This window comes from Serinus canaria, chromosome 2, assembly GCF_022539315.1.
Source record: "Serinus canaria isolate serCan28SL12 chromosome 2, serCan2020, whole genome shotgun sequence".
Lineage (NCBI taxonomy): Eukaryota > Metazoa > Chordata > Aves > Passeriformes > Fringillidae > Serinus > Serinus canaria.
Window position 1 is genome coordinate 92200441 of NC_066315.1, and position 23318 is coordinate 92223758.

Genomic DNA, 23318 nt, shown 5'->3' on the forward strand with positions numbered 1-23318 from the left:
TCCCCTCCAAGTCTTCTCTTTCTTGGGGAAAAAAGCCACCAATGGCAAAGAGTGAGTCAGACAAGAAGTTGACCCTAATGCTCATTTTCTATTTTTTACTTTCAGCTTTAGAGAAATGATATGTAATAATCAGTCTTCTGCCTGTTTTATGCACAGATTTCAGTGAAAATCCTTGCTTTCAGTGAAGGCTCCATTTCATAAATAATGGTGGCAACAAGTCAGGCCCTCTCAAAGCAAAAGCACATTAGCAAACCATTTTGGTACATTATATATTCAGCAAGAGAAGTAGAAAAAGTGTGGCAGTTTAAAAAGGAAATACTTTCCAATTGGGTTACAAAAAAATTGACAGGAGGAAAGATTCCATGATCAATTCAGAGCCACAGTGGATTCCTCCCTCCCACCACTTTTTTTTACCCCAATTTAGAGCTGTGTACAGAAAACCAGAACATGCTAAGAGTGAGATCATGTCCACATTTCCTCCTTCCAGAACACTGCAGGTGAGTGTGCAAATGCAAAGCACATGAGCCAGGACAAGGGCAGGTGCTTTAAGGGCACTGAAAAAGGAGTCCCTTTTTCTCTCCTTTCCCTGCCTGTACCAGTTGCCCAGAAGTAAAGAAAGGGAGAACAAACATTATTTCTGTCCTCTCAAAAGCATGGGAAGGACATGCTAGGTGCAAGAAATTTTCTTGAATTTCTACACTTTCATGCACTATCACCAGCAATTCATTGAACCACTGAATAATTGAACAGTTTGGGTTGGAAGAAATATCAAAGATCCTCTCATTCCAACCCCCTGCAATGAGGGAGGACACTTTCTACCAGACCAGGTTGCTCAAAGCCTCATCCAACACGGCTTTGAACACATGCAGGGATGGGGCATCCACAACTTCTCTGGGCAACCTCTGTTCCAGTGCCTCACCACCCACATCATAAAAAATTTCTTCCTTACACCTAGACTAAACTAACCCTCTTTTAGTTCAAAACCATTCCCCTTTTTCCTATCACAACAGGTTCTGTTAAAAATTTTTACTTTTTCTTATAAGCCCACTTTAAGTACTGCAATTGGGTCTCCCTGGAGCCTTTTCTTCTCCAGGGTGAAAAACCCCAATTCTCTCAGCCTGTCTTCATAAGAGAGGTACTCTAGTCCTCTGATCATCTTCATGTTACTCATCTGCACTCACTCCAGGTCCATGTCCTTACACTGAGGGCCCCAGAGCTGGACACAGCACTTCAGATGGGGTCTCACAAGCATGGAGGAGAGGGGCAGAATCCCTGGGGAGACTCACTCCAATAGGTGGGTCCATGTCCTTCTTATGCTGGGGGTCCCAGAGCTGGACACAGCACTCCAGAATGCTAGGTTTGTAAATCTGCCCACCAGTTAAAAGTAACCTTCTGGATCCATGTACAACATAAATGTAAATTTCAGTGAAACTTGCACATGTGTATTTTTTAAAAATGTTTCCTATTTTGGAAACACATGCAACTGCATGACTGAATCAATAAATTCTATTTCCTGCAGTCCTCTTCTTATTTCAGTTTTTTGTAGCAATCTTATAGGCCACAGTTCAGTTGTTTTCTAAGAGACGCCTTGTAAATGTATTAAAATACATTTTCACATCTAAGTATTTTTTGATTACCCTACCTCACTTCACTTAGATTTCCTGACATGAGGGATGTACCAACACCTACCTCCTTTCATCTTCATAAAGACACACTTAAGATATATGTCATAACAGTCAATATTCTGGGCAGGGAAGAGGAAACACCATTATTTTTAAAGAATGTCCCTATTTAACATCATTATCACACACCAGCTGCCATGATCTAACGTGTGAGATTGCACACATTTTATGTAAAACCAACCTTAGACAACCCTGTGAGCTTCATGCTCTTAGTGGTTTAAGAGGAGTGCATATTTTTTAAGGCAGGATGCAAAATTCATCTCCATTCAAACTGAATATCATGGATGGATCAAGACAAAAGATGAGCAATGAAAAAAAAAGCACCAGAGCTTTTAATCCCAAAATAGTTTTGGCAGTGCAAAATACTCCTGCCTCTATCCAGAGACTGCCATCCTGATAGCTGAACAGGCACAGGAGCTCAGGCTTTTCTCTGTTGCTTCACAAGAGTCAGCCACATTGTTCAAGCAGTGTTCAGAAGCCACATGGAGAGCACACAAAATGGCCATAATTGCTCCTCTGAAAGTAAACACAGATAGACTTTATTTTTTAAATAGAATTACAGTCTTTATAGGAGAGTCTTTAGAAGCAGAACATGAAATCTCAGACCATGTGCAGAGAAAAAAAATATAAACTTCTTTGACAGCAGTCAACTCAGTTTTTTGTTTTAAAATCCCATGTAAACATATGTCCCAGAGAAAGTGACAAGGACATATGAATTGCTCCCAGTGAATTTATGTTGGGCATACAGTACATTTTAGGGAGAGCCACCTGCCAAAGCAACTGTCTCAATTTCAGGAGTAACACTGTGATATTTTAACAAAGAGAATGTTACTGACTGAGGGCAGAAGCATAACAGAGACATCAATGGGATTTCCTAATAAAGTGCTTTTGGTCACTACATCACATCACACTATTCTATAGCCTTAAGATTAGGAAGAAAACAACAACAAAAATATCAAAATAAACCCAACAACAAAGCAAAGAAATTCGACCAAACATATAGACAGCATGGCCACTTGCAATTTTCCTTATCTTTTATGTCTAAAATAGTACTACTTTGGAAAGGAAAACTAATCTCAAAGGCAACTAGAGCAGGAATACTCTCATTTTCTAATAGTAAAGACAAAAAAAATAAGATGAATCCTAAATTCTGGCCTGTCATGGACCACTTTTAAATACATCAATATTTCATAAGGAGTTGGTCACATTTATTTCATATATTGGCTTTAGCTCACATTTTAACTTCTCAGTGTATGCTGCTAATTACAACAAATCTGAGAGGAAGAAAAGGCAGTAGGAAATAAACAACAAAATTATATACAGATATCTTGGCTATTTTGAAGGAGGAAAAGCAGCACCATGAACACCAAAGCTAAGAAGAAGCCCAGTCCCTAAAAGCATTTGTCTGCATGTGATAACCTGATAATCACTGAGTCCTCTGGATAAAAAAAAAAAAAAAAAAAAAAAAAAAAAAACAAAACCACCACCAACCAAAAAAACCCAAGAAGAAAATACTGAAATATCTCACAGACATCAACAGGGCATTCTGCCTGATCCCTTAAGGTGGCAAAAGGTGGAGGCCTCAGAAGAGGGAGTAGGTATAAAGCTTCTCTTCTTTTTCTGGCTTTCTCCCCCCACTCCCCTCTTATCATCAAAACAGAGATCTCCCCATACCCATCAGCTGAAGCTGAAACTGGAGAGAAGGTCAGAAGTTATCAGTGTGAGGAAAAACACCACAGGCACTCAGCATGATGACTTCAACCTCGTCCTCATAAAAAAACCGAGGTTTGAACAAAACAATCACACAAAACCAAAGCAATCCTCTGCTGATTAGAGAACAGTGACGTCTCTATCTATTTTAACCCAATAAAAAAACTGTGGTGAGGATCCCATGGAAGCCAAACACAGCTGGGTCCACTCCAGGAGTACTCTGCCTCTGGCTGAGGGCCACCTGGAACCACCTGGGGCAGCCTACTCAAGGGCTCTGCCACAGCTGGGCTGCCTGCAGCCAACACAGCACAGGTATGTCACCCCAACAGTGGGAACAAGCCTTGGCCAGGGCTCCCCACCTTGCTGCACAGCTCTGGCACTCAACTCTGGCCTGAGAGCACCACAGCTACACCTGCACTCAGTCCCTTCCCCAGCTGAGGCCACCCCACAGAGCCGGCTGCCTGCCCAGCTGCAGGTCACTGCAGTGCTGTCACCACTGGAGCTCAGCTGCCACCCCAGTCCTGCTGAGTGTCTCCCCGGCCCACAGTGGGACTGTGCCCCGCTGGGGAGCCCCAAGATGTCTGTTCTCCACGCCCCATGGGACACCTTGTCACCTTTCAAGGTCTCCATTTGCCTGCATGTTTCTCCATTTTCCCCAATGCAGCTTGGCTCTGCCAGAGTACCCAGACAGGACTGGGTTTAGCCATAATCACTTGAGGACTGGTTTTTCTGCCTGTTCAAGCTGGTTATTGCCTTTTCAGGTCTGGATACCTGTTTGCTGCCTGAACACATGAGATTTGGTGCCAGCAGACCAGAGGCAGCTCAGCAGCTCACAATGTTTACTGTTTTGCATCATTATGACTGACTGAAAAACTAAGTAACTGCAGACTGAGATTACTGAGGCAGAAAACCCCTTGTGCAGACTGAAAAAATCTGGTTTACATCAAAATTCCTAGACACAATTTCCAAACTCTGGCACCCAAATCTGGGATCCCAAAGCATCTTAAGGCAAGCATGGTCTTTATCCTCCAATTAAACCAGTTTAATACTGGGATCCTATTGCAAGCAACACCAGGGGGTTTACAGTATTTTTTCTGTTGTCTCAGATTCTAATTTCCATCTTAATTATCAGATGAACTTCCTGTAACAGAGTGATTTAAGCAGATGGTTACATCCATATTCTAGTACTCTGTACCTTGAATACACTGTGAACAACAGAGCCAGCAGTCAAGTGTTTTTATAGTTACCTGCCAAGTGCAGTCATTTTTAAATAATCTCCCTTGCTCAAAGTGGTACTGATTTTGCTGAATTTCCCTAGGAAGAAAGGATGAGAGATCATTTAATTAAAGCACAGATTTGGGTGTCAGGGCTCAGTGCCAGCCTCTGTGATCAATCTCCTCTAAAGCCATGAGCACATTTCACAACAGCTCTGGGGTTACCTAGATGAGGGCAACTGCTGTTTTCTCCCTATTAAGCGCTAGACCCAAAGCATGGCACCTAATTTGCTTATAAACACCCAACTACTAATAAAATTCAACCCAGAATCTCAAAACAATCCATTGCCACATGTGCACTCAAGAGACAGTACTCAGAAGATTAATGTTTCAAAACCACACTCTCAGGAGTCGAGGAGTGCTGGCATGAAGGTTGCCCATGCAATCACATTTGAACCCTCTGGTGTGTTCACTTAAGGATACAGTCTTTAATTACTGAACTGCTTTTGCTGCCAACACTTCATTCAGCATTCCATTTGACAGGCTCACCCAAGGCACAGCAACTTGGTTTTACCTGGTCCGGTCAGAACGCGGCCCTATGCATTATTTACTGAAAACCATTCAGTTCCAGCTCAGAGTACAAAAATTCTTAGTTTTGCAGGCATATTTCCTGCAGCATTTAGTACTAAGCACTCATTTCTGAAGCAAGGTTATTTATTTTCAGCATCACTCTTTCGATGAGAGAAGGGTATATGTCCTCTACTACGCAGGTAAGAAGTGAGATTATGCTGACACAGTAAGGCCAAAAAGCCTCCATTAATTTGAGGTACCTAACTTGAAGTGTTTCTGGTGTAATTATTTTCAGAGCATTCTGCATTTCATAGAACTTTGTATCCCCAAAGTGAACCACAGTCTCTACAGGCCTTTGCCACAGCAGACAACATTCAGCACCTCCACAAAAAAAGAAAATTAACTCCCCAAAACTACAAAAACAACTCAAAAACCCAAACAAACAATCCCACATAAAGATTTACAGTCAGAGAAACATTGTAAAAATTACAGTCAGAGAAACATTGTAACAAAAGCATCTTTAGTGATTTGTGCAGCTTCACAAAAGGCAGTTTTCTTCTACAGCAAAGGAAAACACAAAATCCAATTCCAGCAATCAATAATCAATTTCTCTAAGAATAAAAACTTTTTTTCCCCCACCAGTATAAATCCCCTGCATTTCTGCATCAAAGAACAGTGGTTATACCAGACAACATCCAGTAAATCATTCCCCAGAAACACTTCTCTTGTGCAGTGAAACCCACATGTATGTACACAAGTAGTGCTCAATAACTCATGAACCTCTGAAATGTTCTCTCCCTTTCAGTACCTCTTCAGTCATGGAAGGTGAAAGTCCCCCACCTGAAAGCTCAGGAGATTAAAGAGAACAAAAACCACCCAAGTCATCACCTTTAAGCATTTTACTGCCAAGTAGTACATCCCTCAGAAACCTCACTGATGATTCAAAGCTTGACATTCTCTTGATCCCATCAGTTCAGAACAGTATTGCAGTACTTCCATAATATATTTCACTATAGATAATAGTTAGGATTCCATGTAAGTCCAAAAGTCAGTCAAGTGTAACCACTTCAGTGAAACATGTCAGTCTTCCCTATAAACATGGCTTTCAAATAAATAGAGACAATCAATCACCATCCACATATTCAATCCATTTTCAGTACAGAAACTGTAAATTGAGGAACTAGATATAACATGGGTAGATATTAAGTAGAAAATACTTCAAGTTCCTTTAAGTAGTGTCTCTCACAGAAAAGTGAGCCATTATCTACAGTATTAATGCCCAGGGGTAGCAACATGGACTTTCAGAAGGTAATCCTGAAGTGATTAAAAAGTTGTGGTTTTGAAAGACAAAAGAGCATATCTGCATGGAGAATGTACCTAATATCTGTAACAACAGCTTTGGCAACAAAACTTTAAAATATGGAACAGCACGAACACAAGACACTAAATCTCAAATATCTTGCAAAATATTATGGCAGCATTGTACTTATTTGTGCTTGTTACTCTAAGAGTTCTCCTAATAGAAATGTATCAAAAGAGCAAGGAAATACAGTTCCATGTCTTTTTGCGTCTTCAGGATAGTATGCAAATGTAGCAGCTCATTACCACAGCTCTCTTCCTATCAAGAGAGACCAGCAAAACTTCTTGAGAAAACAGGAAAGCATATTTAAGTGAGATTAATTTGACACTTTCCTCCATAGCAGTTTTAAGAACAATTTATAATCCCACACATTAAGCATTTATTTTTAAATGCAGATGTAAGACTTAACAGAGAATACCAAAAAACACAAATAGTCATTTGAGTTCAAAAAGCCCAACAGTTTTACAGTTGCTCTTCACTGCATAACAGCTTCAGATTCTCAAAATTAATTCTACACACTTCCTTTTGCATTTCCTGGCTGCTTAAAACTCTTATGGATATGAACAGGAAACCAAACCAGCAAAGGCAGCAAAATATTTTAGAACAGGTTCTGATAATAGTTTGCTTTATCATCAGTCCACAACACAATATCCAAAACTCTGAACAATAACTCAGTGATAAACAAGTGTGTGTACACATACACAGCTCCACACCAGCCCTATGCAGGCTATCATGAGAGCAAGAAAAAGTAAGAAAATAAATCACATGGACATCTAATAGCACACACAAAGTTCAAAGATTACTTCCAGAAGAGAATTAATGCCTTCTGAAAAGATACTGGATTTTCCTTTGCATATGTAATCAGAGTCATTCTATTGTACTTACCAATATTTTGTTATCCACTTTGTCTCCCTTGGTTTCCAGCTTTACTTTCTTCTTGACAGCAATTTTGATTTTCCTCCCAATAACATCCCTGACACTTTCTGAAACAAAAGGAAATATCTTCACTAAATACCTTCAGTGTTAACACAAGAAGGAAACAGATGCCACTGTTGCGTTTTCAGAAAAACTCAGAGCTATGTTGTCCAACTGCTTGCACTCATGGAAGTCTCATGCACATGCACCAGTACTAAACACAACCTTACACAAGCACAACTTTCTAAGTATGCCATCTATACAATTATTTCTGTCTACTATGGTAGCATTATTGATGTCATATGCCTGGATTCTAAACACAATTTGATTTTTTTTTCCAGCACTACTTACATATCAAAAGCATTTCCAAGACAAGCCACAGCACTGCTTAGCTCCATTCTGGGAAAATAAAACAAATTCCTCACTGCTATTATTTGTACCTGAAAAGCTTACTAAAGCAAATTAGCTCCTCGCATTGCACAAATTTCAACCTCTTGTTAATATCAAGGAGGCTAAATGGGTCAGGCAATGGTGGAGCAACTGTTCACACATTTTGCACTCCGTGCATTGAAGTAGCAAAGCAAACCAAGCAGACTTCCAGATAGTAACACCTGGCAGCTATGCAGAGGATGCTGTGGAGGCAACATTGGTCTTGGTCCAAATCCCAGCAACAACATAGCCACTGCATGGTGCCAGCACCTAAGTTACATTAGTTGCCATAACGTTTTAATATGTACATGCACACACATGTATTCACAGTCTCTGCCAATTATGACACGAACCAGCTTTTCCCCTGAACATTTGCACCCTGGCCTGAAGGAACACACACACACAGAACTGTGTCTAGAAAGCTTATACAACTACTGACACTGATGTAATTGAGAGATAAACAGAGGAGTTCATCTAGAAAAGCCAATTTGGCACCTTCCCTAAGTTTCACTCCCCAGCCCCCACTGAAAGGGAATGTGAAAGAAATCTTTTAAACACATTAACCTATTTCCAGACCAACAACAGGCATCTGTAAAAGGAAAGTCTCCACCCTTTCCAGACACACACACTTTGCCCTCGGGCACACTTAATTTTAAAAGCAAAAATGAAAGATAATAGGCTATTCCTAAGGCTTTTAATTATAGCGCTCTGTACAGCGCTTTTCTGCACAATTTTCATCCGATAGTCAGAAGACGTTAGCACAAACAACACACCATTTATTAAGCCTAGATGTTTAACCCAGGCCACTGTGTTCTGCCTGCAGGGCAGAAGGGTGTGCAAGTCAGAAACGTCGCTGGTCTGAGAAACTCTTCACCCAAAAGAGCTCTTTCTGCAAAATCGGCATGTTTTCCCCAGGAATTTTAATTTTCCTATCAGGACACAAAAGCTCCTCGGTAGCAGCGGCTTGCCCAGCGAGCAGCCTGTCCCAAGCCGCGGCAGCCCCGGTGGCAGGCAGCCAGCGCGGCCGGCTCCCGGAGCAACCGCTTGGTCCGGAGCCAGGCTGCGAGGTCCCGGAGCAGCCAGGTAAGCGGAACCCGGGGGAAAGTCCAGCCCGATGTGAACTGCTCTCCCAAGGCTTCCTCTCCCATGGGTAATGCCCAATTCCGGCCTTTCTACCCCTGCTGGGGAACCCAGAAGCAAGCTGACCACAGAGTCTTTTTCATCAAGTCCTGTCTCCTTGCAGAAGGTCTTGCTGCTGTCTCTGTTACTTTACCTCCACGTGCAGCTTGTGCTTTTCGGCTTCTCCTCTCCCACAAACAGCTCCAAGTGCCTACGTCTAGCAGGGGACTTCCTCCTGACACACCTGCATGGAGAGACGTGCCTCTCTTTGCTGTCCTACGGGTCCCACACAGCAGAAATGGGAATGACTGGAAGCCCTCAGCTCCAGCATTCTTACTCCAACAAGCCATAGGGAGAGAAGAGGCCCGGGAGCCCAGACTGCACAAAGTATCATCAGGATGTCAGTTCCTCACAAGGCTCTATCTGCCTGAAAGGGCTAAAAACACTACTTCAAAGAGCTAAGGTAGTGACTTCATAGATACTCTCCATAGGACTGAAGATAATTCCCTCCACATTGGGTGGCAAGTGAACACAATTCACAAAGTAAATTTTCAGACTGAGAGGTGGAAACACAACTTTAAGGTTCACTTTTCTAATGCTGGAGGCTTCAGACATCCACACCTTGGAGGAGTGGATCCAGGCAAGCCAACAGTAAGAGAGGGTTTCTTTGAAGACTATGACCTACAAGACCTGACAAAGGTCACACGGGAAGTGAGTAACAGAACTAAAACTGCAGCTCAAACACTCCTACCCCCAGTTTAATCTCCACACTCCAATCACTCCGTGTTAAAGCACATCCTTTCATCCTGCTCTCAAAACATGGTTATTACAAAGAGCCTATTTAGAGGTTAAATTTTAACATGCAGACACCAAAATACTGCTAGAAATTAAACCAACTTCCATGAACAGATCCCCACACCTCAGAATAGCCCTTGACAAATCAAACTGAGTGGGTGCAGGGCACCAGGGCTGGAGGGGTAATTCTTAAGATTGTTCAAAGTCACCAGAGGAGGGGAAGTGTGAAGATGCTCACCTTATTCTTCCCTGTAGTACGCAGCACACACCTCACCTACAACACTAGAGTGCAGACCCATGGTGAGAAAGAAATACTGTGTATTAGCACCTCAAACATGCCTGGCCACTTTAAAATAGGAAAACTGCATGGTTTTAACCATAGCTACTCGTAGAATTCTTCCCAACTCATCATTTCTTAGCAGCAAGCTATAGACTACAGTCTCTCTGTAAGAAACATTGTTCAGAGACCAAAAGGACTGCAAAATAGAGCTATTTTGACTCTACAGAAAAAATATCTGCAGCAGCTGCAAGTGTCCACCCAGACTTTACCAATATTTGATAAATGCTAAAACCACTTGCTGAGGAAACTGAAGGAAATGCAACAATGTAAATTACCTAAGTAAGGTTTGAAGGATTATATTCAATGCCACATATACCTTGCTGCCTGACAAATTTCTGTTTCCATCTGTCCTTAAGACAACACTTTAAATCATTACAATGCTGGTGAGATCTTTAGATAGCTCTTCGACAGGCAAAACCAAAGGAAATTCGGCCTGAACAAGAAGGTAGCTGAGGGCCTGGAGCATCAGACCTGTTATCCCCAAATGACACTGGTTACACAGACGCCGCGTGTGTAACGATCCACTTATTGGAAGCTCCCCAAAAGAGGTGACAGCATTTTCAGGGTCCTCGCCATCACCTGTGACTGAGTTCCTAAGCGTAAACCATATAGGATGGAGGCTCGTGTGCACGGGGCCATAAAACTTTAATTACAAATACCCTCACCCCCTCCCGCATCCAGAGGAAAACGAGTCAAACTACGCAAAACCCGGGAGGATAAATAAAAAAGCACCGAGTGGAGCTGCAGCCCGTGCCGCCAGGCTGAGGCGCACCGAGGACGTGCCCCGGGCGATGTAGGGGGCCGGGGCAGCTTCCCAGCGCGTCCGCCAGCGCTCGCAGCCGGCCGGCACCCTGGACAGACCGCTCCGGAGGAGGGGGACACACACCGCGCCCCGCCGCGCCTCCCGAGGGCTTAGTCCCTGCCCGCGGCCGCCTCCCCGCTGCCCGCAGCAGCCCCCGCCCGCCCATTGCCCGCACGCAGCAACGCGGCCTCGCCACCCCCCGCCGGCTCCTCTGAGTCCCTCCAGCTCCGCGCGGAGCCCCCCGGGCTCCCTGGCCAGCTCCCGCGGCGCTTCCCCGGCTCCACAGACCCATCCCCGGATTCCCCCCAGCCCAGTCTCCGGCAGCGCTGCATCCCCCGCACGGCGGCCTCCAAACTTGCCCCCGCAGCACCTTTGCCCGGGACCTCGCAGCCCCCATCCCCGCCGCCATGCCCCGTCCCTTACCGATCAACTCTTTGGGGACGTCGGAGCTCTCCTCGGCCATGGCGGCGGCGCTGCCCGGCGCCCGGGGGTGCCCGGCGGCGGGGCTGCTTCAGCGGCGCGCCGTCCCTGCGCCGGGCGAGGCGGGCATGCACCCAGCGGGCGGGGGAGGAGGAGGGCCGGCCGTGCGCCTCGCTGCGGAGCACGGGGTGTGTACGCGGCTACGAGCGCGGGCGGAGGGAAGGGGCTTCTCCCGCCCCCGCGGAGCCCGCTCCCCCCGCGCTACATGCCGCCCCCGGCTACCGGCGCGGCCAGGAGGGGCATTTCCCGGGAGGGATGGATGGTCCGCAGGCGGCCGTCAGGCGCGGCGCTGCGGGCTCACGGCAGCCCCCGCACCGGCTCTCCCGTTCCCGCCTGCGCACCCCGTGCACGGCTCCCCCGCCCGGCACCGGCGGGAGGCGGCGGCTGCCCCCGCCCCAGGAGGGCTGGCGCCCGCGCCCCGGCCCGGCCCCCGAACCGCGCGGGAGCCGCCGGGAGCCGCCCGCTCCTCCGCGCCGACCGAGCACCCGGCGACAGAGCGGGGAGGCGGTGGCGGCCGGGAGCATCGCCCTTAGGAAGCCATCGCGGCGAGGGAGGAGGAGGAGGGCAGCGGGCTCGGAGATTTAGCGCGGCGACGCCGGCCCCTCCTTCGGGCGATCCCGCCGATCGGCGCTGCGGCGGGGGCCATCTGCCGGCGGCCGCGGCGGCTACACCGGCCTGGGCCGGCCCGCGCCGCCGAGGTACCACCTGAGGCGGCAGCAGCGCCGGCCCTTCCCAATAGACCGTGCCTTCCTTAGCTGCACCCTCAGCCTTTACCCTGCGAGAATTCTCCTCTGGGTTCATTAAAACGGGTTTGTGTGACGAAGTGGGTGGTTGTCATCGTTAGAGCACTCCTGGCCTCCGGGAAAGGGATTGCCCAATTCCTTTCCAGAAAAGCTGGGTCACTTCGAGACCTAGAAGAGGCTAACCTTTGGTCCAGAACTCATCTGCCTCTCCCTGGCTCTGTCACCTTATCTCCATGGGGACGGCGGCTGCCTCGGCACCTGTTGTGAGATTACACCATGGCTAGGGACGGCTTAGCAAACTCCTTGTGCAGGGAGCCTCGGTGTTGCTGTGCTACATTGAAGGGATACATGCCTCCTTTCTCAGGACCAAATTAAAATCTGCAAGTTGCAGCATTTTTGCTTGTTGCACTTTGCCATCGAGGGTTTTTGTCATGCGTTAACAGCCACATTATAGAAACACAGCACGCAAGCTGCCTAATTGCACTCATAAATATAAGCACATAAGAAAGAAGCTTATTGGCTGAGAGCAGAGGAAGAGGCTCGGTAGCCCTGGAAATCCTATGGCTTGTTTCTGGTAGTGATGCATGGTTTCAGTGAAAGGATCATTTTCACTGCAGCAGGACCATGATTGGTCACCCTCCATCCTAAAGGGGTGGATTACTGCATAAAACTCATATTTCAAGCATTCTACAAGTGTGTGGTGGATCTGGGAGATCAAAGTCATTTATGTCTAATTTAAAAATCTGCATTCAGTGAGAGCAACAATATGAGTCCAATAAGAGTTACTGTAGCACAGTACAATACACAGTACAGTACCACACTGCTGCACTCCTGTGTGTTACGGACTACTGTATACCATGGCCTTCGGAGGAAACATGACCACTTTGAAATTGGTGTCACTTGTCAAATAAATGTATCATGTTTTTTCTTGACAACCAACCATATCTCTCAATTTTTGGAGGTGATTTTACCAACACAGATACCATTGCTACTGAGATGGATATGATTTGCAGTCTTTACAGTTTGCTGTTTACATGTAAAGAATAAACATAACCTTTAAAGAAAATTAATGAAAATTATTATATTAGTAAAAGAATAAAGTAAGCTGTGTGTTTTTAATATACAGCAATGTCAAGCAGTCTTATCTGGATATGAATATGTATCTCTCAATAAAATGCACTGTATTCCTTTTCTCCTCTGCTCTCTTTTCCTTACTGTAACTGCATCCTTTTATGATGGACATAGAATACCTGCTGACCTCTTCTTTCCTTTTCTGCCAATTTTTCGTCATGGCTCAGCAGAAAACTGCATTTCTTGCTCACTGGATACACATAGGCTTACTTCCACCAATGAACCTGGGCCTTTGTTAAACCTGGGTTCTTTGTTGTGGGAGGAAGCAAAAGACAAGAATTGAGAATTTCATATCTTTTCTAAGACCCAGGAGGGAAAAGGTAGACCATCAAGTCTGCATAAGAAAGGCCATAAAATTTCATATAATTACTTATGTACTGAGTCTAATTCTCTATCAGCTAAAACTTCTAGAAAGATAACTTTTATTCCATCACTATTCACATGCTCTACAAAAAAAAAAAAAAAAAAAAAAAAAAAAAAAAAAAAAAAACTTTTGGATCTGTGACCTCTTAAGCATGACAGTTACTTATGCTACTACCCCACTATCTTGTCTCTGGCACAGTATTTGAAGCATGAACCTTGCCTCTTTGGCTGCTGCCAGACATCCACAGGTCTCTTAGCTGCAAAAATTGTGAGCTCCTTTCATGCCTTCCTGCCTGTAGCATTCTGCTGGAATGCTACCACCTCCTCCACCCCAGTTTCCTATCATGAGCTGACACATATGGTGAGCCCAGGTTGTATAAAGAAAAAAAGAAAAAAAAAGTGAATGATGGCAGCAGGCAGGGCTTTTTTTGTTTTGGTTTGTGTTTTTTAATTAGCAGCACTACAGGTTAATGTAGTGTTAATGTAATGTACAGGTTAATACATGCCAAGGCTACTGTATAATTCATGCTTTGGTGCTTAGGAGACTGGACCTGGTTCGAGGTAGGGAAGGTACAAACTAAACTCAGATGGATTAGTGCTTCCAAGACTAGGTTCAAACAGCAAAATGCATGGTTTCCCATTCCTTGCTCCCTAGTCAGGAGGTAGAACATGATTGCCCAGGCAGGCTGCTGCTCCTGCTCCTCCAACTACAGTAATGCCTATCACAGTGTCAATTGACAGTCTGGCCAGTCAATACAAGGATGTTTCTAATCCCAAGGGTCCATCTTCCAGTGCAGAGAGGACTGGACCACCATTGCAGAGATCCCAAACACTTAACTCCCAGAATCTCCAAAGACTCTTCTCCACAGTTTACAGTCAAAGCCTCGCCAGGGAGAGTTTGCTGGCTTTGTAAGAAGGTCTGTTTTTCATCCTTTCCTGTTGACCCTTACCCTCCTTAGTCAGTTCAGCAGGGATGCAGGCATCACTGGCATCTTTCCTAGTGGCAGTCATGATTGAAGAAGTTCAGGCCCCTATGGCAAGTCATCCATATCCACTTGTGATGACTTTACCACTTTCCATGTTGTGCCAGTGTGAGAAATTGTTTTACTGTCTCATAACCTGAATTAGTGAAAGGGGGCAGAAAGGGGATTTGTGTCATTTCAGTAACTGAATCCCTTTTATCCCTCCTTGCCCACCAATAGAGGCACATTGGCCCATCTGAGGAGGTGCCCAGTTTAAACTGCAACAACAGAAGCAGATGCAGATGGGTTTCCTGTCTGATCTCAGTGGCATTCCCCTAACTCTCAGGTGCACTTCATGCCCTGGCTGCTCCCAAGCAGTCCTGGCTATGTTTGCAGGGCCTCACTTTAGGGGCACTGATGCAAATGATCATAACATAGGTGCCCTAGTGAGAATCACACTCCAGCAGAATCATAGAATCATCAGGGTAGGAAGAGACCTTTAAGATCATCAAGTCCACCTGTCAGCCCAGCACTACCACTGAAACCCCTAAACCACAAGACGACATATCCCAGCACCAGATCCAGATGCCTCTTAAACACCTCCAGGGATGGTGACTCCACCATCCCTGGCCAGCCTATTCTGAAATCTGACCATCTTAACATGTTCTAATATCTAATCTGAATCACCCCTGTCTCAGCTTAAGACCATTTCCTTTAGTACTCTCACTGTAGGCACAGTAGAAGAGACTGGCTCCCGGCTCAACACAATCTCCTTAAAGGTAGTTGGAGCAGTGCAGTAGCACTGCAACGTTGCATATCACACATTCAGCAGGTGCATGGAGATGGAAAGAGGCTACATGGTCTTCAGCCAGAGCAGAAGATCTTTGAAGTAATTTTAAAAGTCTTTCAAAGGATAACTAATTTGTCTGCCAAAAGAATGGGATGTGTGTGGCTTTGTTGAAGATACTTTTTCTCTAAAGGCTGCTCAAGTTGTTGTAGTTCCTGGCATGACAGAAATGCTGACGAGAGTAGTGGGCTGGATTGTGTGTGGGTTAGATGGCTGCAGGGGATGTTGCAGTATTCAGAGCTTGTATTTAACTGACAGCAACAGAGCAGGGAAGGAGGCACTAAGAGCTTCAGGAGACATTGATCAGCAAGACATTGACCCAGAAAGGGCTGTGGAGGGGAAATGTCCTCAAAACTGCAGCCTTTATGCATCAAATTAACCATTAATTGCACAAAGTAACATTTGATGGACTTTTGACTCCACCTTTTGCAGGTCTATATTATCATGGCACCTCACAAGCTGCACTGACATACAGTATAACAAATTCCTGTTTCCCTGCCTGTCTGCTGCCCTTGTCCTCCTTCTCAGCCTAAATCCTGTCATCTCCTGCAGATAAGGCAGGTGTCAATATGAGTTGTTGCCAAGCCATGTACACTGTCATAAGGCAGGGTATTTATAGTCTTAAGTGTTGCATGTCCTCCCTGGCAACTTCTCTGGCCCTTGTATAATGGCTGCAGCACTGAAGAATTTAATTTTTTTTTTCCTGAGAAGCAGTAGAATGATACTATCAACATCAGGAAATGATGAATTGAATGATCCTCCTGAAGACAGTGAAAAGATTTCAGATGCCAACAGCAGGTGTTAGACTGACATTCAGGTTACACCCTGGAGTCATCCTGCTGCGTCAAGGTGGGAGAAACCAAGTGATCCAGTCTGATTTGCAAAGCTGCCTTGCAGCATGGAGTATAAGCTTGGAACATCCTGTAAAAGACAGAATGCCTCATAAAAAATAATTGTAGGTATAAACTACTCAGGTTTGCCAGTTGCATTTCTAAGAGATTTGAAGGGGTGAACTCTTTCCCAGCTATGCCTCTGCAATCCTATAGATTCTGTTTCCTGCCCCGGTTGAAGGCAGACAGAATATGGCCCTATTGTCTCATATGCCACAGTATGAGCCAACCAGGCATTTCCTAGAGTAGCGTCATTTAAGGAAGTGTTTCTTTTCAATCACTGCAATTATTATGGGCATTTTGAAGACCAAAAGGCAGCTAATCTGCCATTCTGTGGAATGAATGAAGCACAATTAAGACACATGCTTCCAATTATTTCTGAGCCCAATTGTTCATGAAATCGACATGTTCATGCTGGCTTTATTTCCATTCAGCCTGAAAATAATTTATAGCACTTCCAGTTTTGGGATCTCTCCAGTTGTTTATTTGTTAAATTTTTTACCCAGTATATATCTTTCTGTTAATTTTTTATGTGTGGTGATAAAATTAAATGTGATATTTTAGGCTCCTCACACTGATCACGTATATTTGGAAACCTGTAGATATTCCAGGACTTAGGGATCTTTTGACACAAACCTTTTGTTATGAAAAGAGCAGAAAACAACTAGCTAGCTAATTGCACAATGATAAATATGTCTTGTATTGCCTTCTTTCATTGCATTTCACCAGTTGAGACAAAATTCATAGGGAGAAATGTGTGTCCTACATCAGTCCTAGTTTGGTAAAAGAAATGACAGACTTTGTAAGTAGTCTCCTATTGCTATCTGTGACTGAGTCTTTTCAAACCCTTTCCTCTGTATGCTCCTATGATTATTTCAGTACCTTGCACTCAAAAAAAGTATTTTGTCTTGATTTTAAATAGGATGAATATAAATGCAGCAGCAAAGATGTATGTTTTGATAAGGCCTACTTTGATGGTAGCATTCAGAAGAGAATTAAGAAGAGCAGTTGATGCCTCATGAAACTCTTAAAATTAAAAAAAACCTATTCAGAAGAAATCTGGTTACTCCACTGTGTTTGGAGGGGGAAAGGGATAAAATCAGGCTCACTGGAGATAAGTCTGGGAGGAGCATGCCAGTGTTTGAGGGACAGAGCACTAGCAAGGTCCTTGCCTGCTGTCTCAGTTGAGAGAGAAGATGGAGATCCATGCAAGGGTCATTGATATGTCAGAAATCACAAAAGTGCCTGCAATGGTCAGGTAGGAAATAGGGCTTCTCCTTCTAGGAAGGTGGCAGGACCAATACCCCAGCTGAGGTACGTCTACACCAGTGAATGCAGCACAGGCAATAAACTGGAGGAACTGGAATCCACAGTGCAGCAAGAAAACTGTGACAAATTTCCAACACAGAAACATGGTGGGATGGCTTGCACAACTAGGGTGCTGCAATGGAAGGCTACAAACTCTTCAGAAGGAGTAGGCAAGGAAGGAGAGGTGGTGGGGTAGCCCTGTATGTTGGTGAGTGTTTTGATTGGAGCTTAGTGATGGTGATGATAGGGTTGATTGTTTATGGACAAGAATCAGGGGGAAGATCAACTAGGCAGATATCCTGATGGGATAGCCTGTCATAGACCATACAACCAGGATGAAAAGGCAGATGAAATATTCTATAAGCAGCTGGGAGAAGTCTCACAACCACTGAACCTTGTAATTGTGGCAGACTTCAACTAACCAGATGTCTGCTGGAAATACAGCTAAGAGAAAATAGTCTAGGAGGGTCCTGGAGTGTGTAGAAGACAAGGCTGGCAAGGAAGGCAACTAGACAATGTACCTGCTGGTCAGATTGTTTTTAAGCAGAGGAGGAATTGGTGGGTGATGTGCTAGCTGAAGCCTGTCTTGGGCAGAGAGGAGGTTTAGACTGAAAATTAAGTACAATTCCTTCACTGAAAGGGTTGTCAAGCATTGGAACAGACTGCCCAGGGAGTGATGGAATCACACTCCTTGGAGGTATTTAAAAGACATGTAGTTGTGGCATTTAGGGACACAGTTTAGTAGTAGACTGGGCAATACTGTGTTAACAGTTGGACTTGATGATCTTGGAAGTCTTTTCCAACCTAAATGATTCTATGATTATTCTATCATCTATTTCCATATTCCTCTTGCTTCTAACATTTTTAGCTGGTATATTTATGTAAAACCAGGATCTTTGTTGCTAAAGAGCTCATTTGCTTCTGCTACTTAGCTCTCTCTCATGAAAGCATAATCCTTTGCATATCCCATCACACTTAGACACTTAGAATTTGTATAACTTGTGATGCTGAACTAAGGGCAAAAGCAGATCATTCATAAATGAGCTCTCTATACTGGCAACCTGTGTTTCTCTGTTCTGTACAGGGCATTACTAACAACGTGTGGAATACACTGAGCAAGATACTGAATGGAAATGTAACATTTTAAAGCATTTAAAAACAGGTATGTGAGCATTGCAGCTACTTGGGTCACCTGTCCCTAAGGCAAGCTCCATGATCTTTAGGGTATGTGAAATCTCATCTCTCCTCTACTGGAGATGTCAGATGTCTTGGCAAGCCTCTTTTTCTTACCATTGACTCCAGCTTAATCAGTCATCTCTCCCTGACTGGTTTCCAGCCCTGTGATATTAACTAGTACCTGTAATCGAGGTGGTAAAACTCCACAGACATTATTTGTACTGGCTGAGGTAACTGAAGAAGACAGATTTTCTTTGTAGCAGTGAAGTGGATGAAATGAACCTGTATAAAAATAAATCTGAAGTAGTTCTGACCTAAATTTCAAACTGAGCATGATTCTCTCTCCTTTTTACTAGTTTGAGCTTCTCTCTCAGCCTTTATTATTCTTACTTCTTCCCCTGCAGAAACTACTAGCAGTCCTTCCATCAATACCAATACCTTCCATTCAACCTAGCAACCTCTGCTGCAAAAAAATATGTTCTTTAAATCTCCAAAAGCATTCTCAGAAGCATCAGATTCTGGAGAGGTCATTGACCATATGGTGTGTCAAGAGCCTTTAAGAGAGCTGCTAAGCCTAAATGGTGAGTAACTCTCCATCTCACACTGTGATAGCCTGAGAGACAGAGGGGAAAGGGTGAGAAATGTGTAGGAAAAGTTATCTTGGACTGTACTGCTTTGGGACCAGAAAAGGTGGAATATATAGTGACTAAAGAGAACACTAGCAGCAATTACATGTGAATTTTAAGTGCAAAACAAACTTCCTAGGTACACTGAGCTATCAAACTTTTGAATTGCAGCCACTTTTCCTAAAAGTTTGGGATGCAGCTAGAACATGCAGGAGTCTCCTTTCACACACTAGACCTGAACTCTGATGTGTATTGTAGCAGTAATATTTGGTATGGTACTTGTCCCTTTGCACAAGCTTCTTCCCATGGAGGAGCTTGCACAGTGTAGTCTGAGAACCTCTGCACACTTATGTTGGTAAACCATTTACAGAACTCTTGCAGAATGGTGTTCTAAACTAAAATTGTGTTGGCCTTTTTCACAGACTGGAAAACTGCTCAGCTTGGTACAGTACTATATGGGGGGACTATTTTATTTTTTTTTTTGCACTCATCTTTGCACCTACCTTGAAAATCCACAGTTATCTCTAGATTCATGAGAACTCCCTGTGAGGATGAGATCTTTCTAGAGCTCTCCTTGCCCTTTCCAGAGTGCTCAAGTTGTCCTAGATGTTTTGTAAAATAAAACAAGGAACACCAATCATCTCTGGACAGCTTATGGCTTATGAAAGTTTTACAAATAAAATACAGAAGAATTAGCAAGCAGGGAAAGCAATGTGAACAAACTGCAAGAATGTCCTAGCTGCATGTTTCTAATATAAAACAGCATCAGATGTGGTATTGCAATGTAATAGGAATTTACTAGCAAAATGAGATTTCCATTTCCGGGTCTGGCCATAACAGGATATTAACATAAGAGTTGACTAACACAGTAAAGCTGAGGTCACATCAGGTTTTCTGGACAGATATACTTCATCAATGACTTGGAGAAAATTATTTTTTAAAGTGCTATTTTTTCATATTCAAATCATCACTCTTCAAGCCTGAAGAAAAATCCTGTGCAATAGGATTATCACCAACACACACAACCTCCTTTCATCAGCATACACGCATATGTTCCTCTGAGTAGGTTTGCTTCCACATATGGCCATTTCAGTCTCAGTGAAAAATGGTATCTTTAGGCTATTAATTCCAAGCCCTATTTTTAATTCCTAACAGGGCTGGTATTTGGGGACTAATGCCATTACTGAATCAAATGTTTTAAGAGGTTTTGCAAGGAAGTCTACCAATGACTGAGGGTATTACTTCACATCCCAGTTAGGTGTTCTGGCTACCAGCAAAAAAAAAGAGGTAAAATTTACATCAGTGGCTTTACAAAAGCAGGAGAAACATGGCCACACCACATGTGATAAGAGAAAGGCTGTTTTTCTGTTAATAACTTGAATGGCCCAGTGATGAGAACTGCGACCAGCTCTGGGATCCCCAACACAGAAAAGGTGTGGACCTGTTGGAGTGAGTCCAGAGGAGGACCATGAAGATTATTAGAGTGCTAAAGCATCTCTGCTATGAAGACAGGCTGAGAAATTTGGGCTGTTCATCCTGGAGAAGAGGAGACTCATTTCCTTTCCCATTTCCTTCAGGGTGACCGTATAGCAGCCTTTGGTACATAAAGGGAGCTTACAGGAAAGCCAGAGAGGGAGGAACTTTTACAAAGGCATGTTGTAGACATGTAGTGGGATAAGGGGCAGTGGTTTTAAACATTAGAGGGTAGGTTTAGATCAGATATTAGGAAGAAATTCTTTACTGTGAGGGTGGCAAGGCACTGAAACAGCTTACCCAGATAAGTTGTGGATGCCCCATCCCTGGAAGTGTCCAAGGCCAGACTGGATGAGGCTTTGAGGAACTTGGCTGAGTGGGTGGCATCTCTGCCCATTGCAGGGGGTTGAGCTAGATGATCTTTAAGGTCTCTTCCAACCTGAACCTTGGTTACTGGGTGATAAGGATGATGAGCATGTGGGGGCTTGAGTCTGTGCTAATGAGCTCCCTTAGTCTTCAAAGGGCCTGTAGAGCACCAGTTACTATGCAGTGATGGAGAGTTGTTTGCTAGCTGGCACTTGGCAGCTCAAATCCAGGAGCAGATTTTTAATGCAATGTTTGCTTTCCAGGGCTGAGAGGGGTTCCTGGCGCAGTTTATTTCTGGAATTTACACTAAGCCTAAGCATGCTCAGTCTCTCCTCCCCTGCATGGTGAAGGGTGCTCAGAGAATTTCTCCAGTAGCGTAAAATTGCTGGACATTTTGCTGCAGAGGCAGTAACCTGAAGCCAGCAGCACCAAGGGAACACTTTGAGAACAGTAGAAGGAAAAATACTTTTAAAATTCCTGAGATAAGCCACAAATATGAGGAGGTTGTAGAAGGAAAGCCTGCCTTGAAGTTCCATGGAATGCCATTAGCAAAAACAGCCTAAGATGTTTTTGCTCACCCTATTACCACATATCATAGTCACTTGACTGGTTTGTACTGGTTTTGGCTGGGGTAGAGTTAATTTTCTTGGCAGCAGCCTATATGGTGCTATCTTTTAGGGTTTTTATGAAAATTATGTTGATAATAACATGGGTATGTGTTAGCTACTGCTGAGCAGTGCTTACACAGTGTCAAAGCTGCTTTTATTTCTCACATTGATGCACCAATGAGTGGGCTGGGGGTGAGCAGGAGGTTTGGAGGGGACAGATGTGGGGCAGAGCTGACCTCTGTGACAAAAGGGACATCCCATACCATACAAGATAATGATCAGCAATAAAAGCTGGGGACTGGCCAGGCACTAGCTGGCTCAAGGACAGCAGCTGCTATTTCTTGCATCAGTTGTCTTTCTTGTGTGGTTTTTTGTTATTGCTTTTGTGTGTTTGTAGTGGATTTTTGTTTGTTTCTTTTTTAGTATCCTTCCCTTTTTACTTATTAAACAGTGTTTATCTCAACTCATACAGTTTCTCACTTCACCCCTTCTATTCTCTCCCCAACCCATGGTAGGAGTGAGCAAGCAGCTGTGTGGGGTTGGGCTGCCCACCAAGGCTGACACACAAACCAGGCTGTTACAACTCTTTGCAGGGCTGTACTGAAATCCAAGTGAGAAGATCCACATCAAAAACAAATCAGTATAGCTTGATATTGAGATCACATTCATAAAGAGCAGATGCTCCAGAAAAATCATAGATCATCTTTTAACTTGCTGTGGATGCTTTAGACCACTCTGCCATTTCTCTGATCTCAAATCACCAATGGAAAGACCACGCACTAACTGAATGTATTTGCTAGGAAAGAATTACCCACATAGGTCTTCAGAATGTAATCAGTGATCTGCAAAGCACAAGTTTATGAATACCTATCTGAAGTTTTTAATCTCCAGCCCACATTTTGATCTCAATTACAGATGCCTCCCAGTCAGGGGAGCAGAAACAAAACCACATTATTAAAGGCAGGGCACAAAGATCATAAACAGAAAACTGTATGACTGACTGTAATATTCACAGTTTACAAACTGTGTTTTCCTGTCAGCAGTATAGGTCAAATGGTATTATTACTGTTCCCCCTCTGGACAATTTACATAACAAACTAGTACAACAAGAACAACTTATTTCACAATCAGCCTGAAGTTTGCTTTTGGCATAGGAGCACCAGTTCTCATCAAGTTCAAGTGCTCAAATGATCTCTGAAAACAATTACTGGTTACCTCCACAGGGGAATAAGGAATTTCATTAAAGATTTTTGGAGGCATTTTTCCCAGTCATCAACCTTGGCTATAATTTTCTATAACACCATTTCTCAAAACAAAAAATATATTAGATTATTATGATTATGTGCAGTAAAACCAAGCAGTGTCAGGGACGAGCTCTTCTTCATTTCAACAGAAAGGATCCATTTAGC

General features: G+C 44.0%; 1 protein-coding gene across 2 annotated transcripts in view; it reads right to left on the bottom strand.

The window, feature by feature from the left end:
- The window catches only part of CARMIL1 (capping protein regulator and myosin 1 linker 1), a 189928-nt gene extending 178415 nt beyond the window's left edge, over positions 1-11513 (bottom strand). For both annotated transcript variants that reach the window (XM_030226536.2, XM_030226520.2), the window contains exons 1-2: positions 11360-11513; positions 7422-7519 (exon numbers count right to left, since the gene is read on the bottom strand). In XM_030226536.2, the coding sequence (XP_030082396.1) occupies positions 7422-7519; positions 11360-11399 (138 nt within the window). In that variant the 5' untranslated portion in view covers positions 11400-11513. The remainder of the gene's footprint in view (positions 1-7421; positions 7520-11359) is intronic.
- Between the last annotated feature and the right edge of the window lie 11805 nt (positions 11514-23318).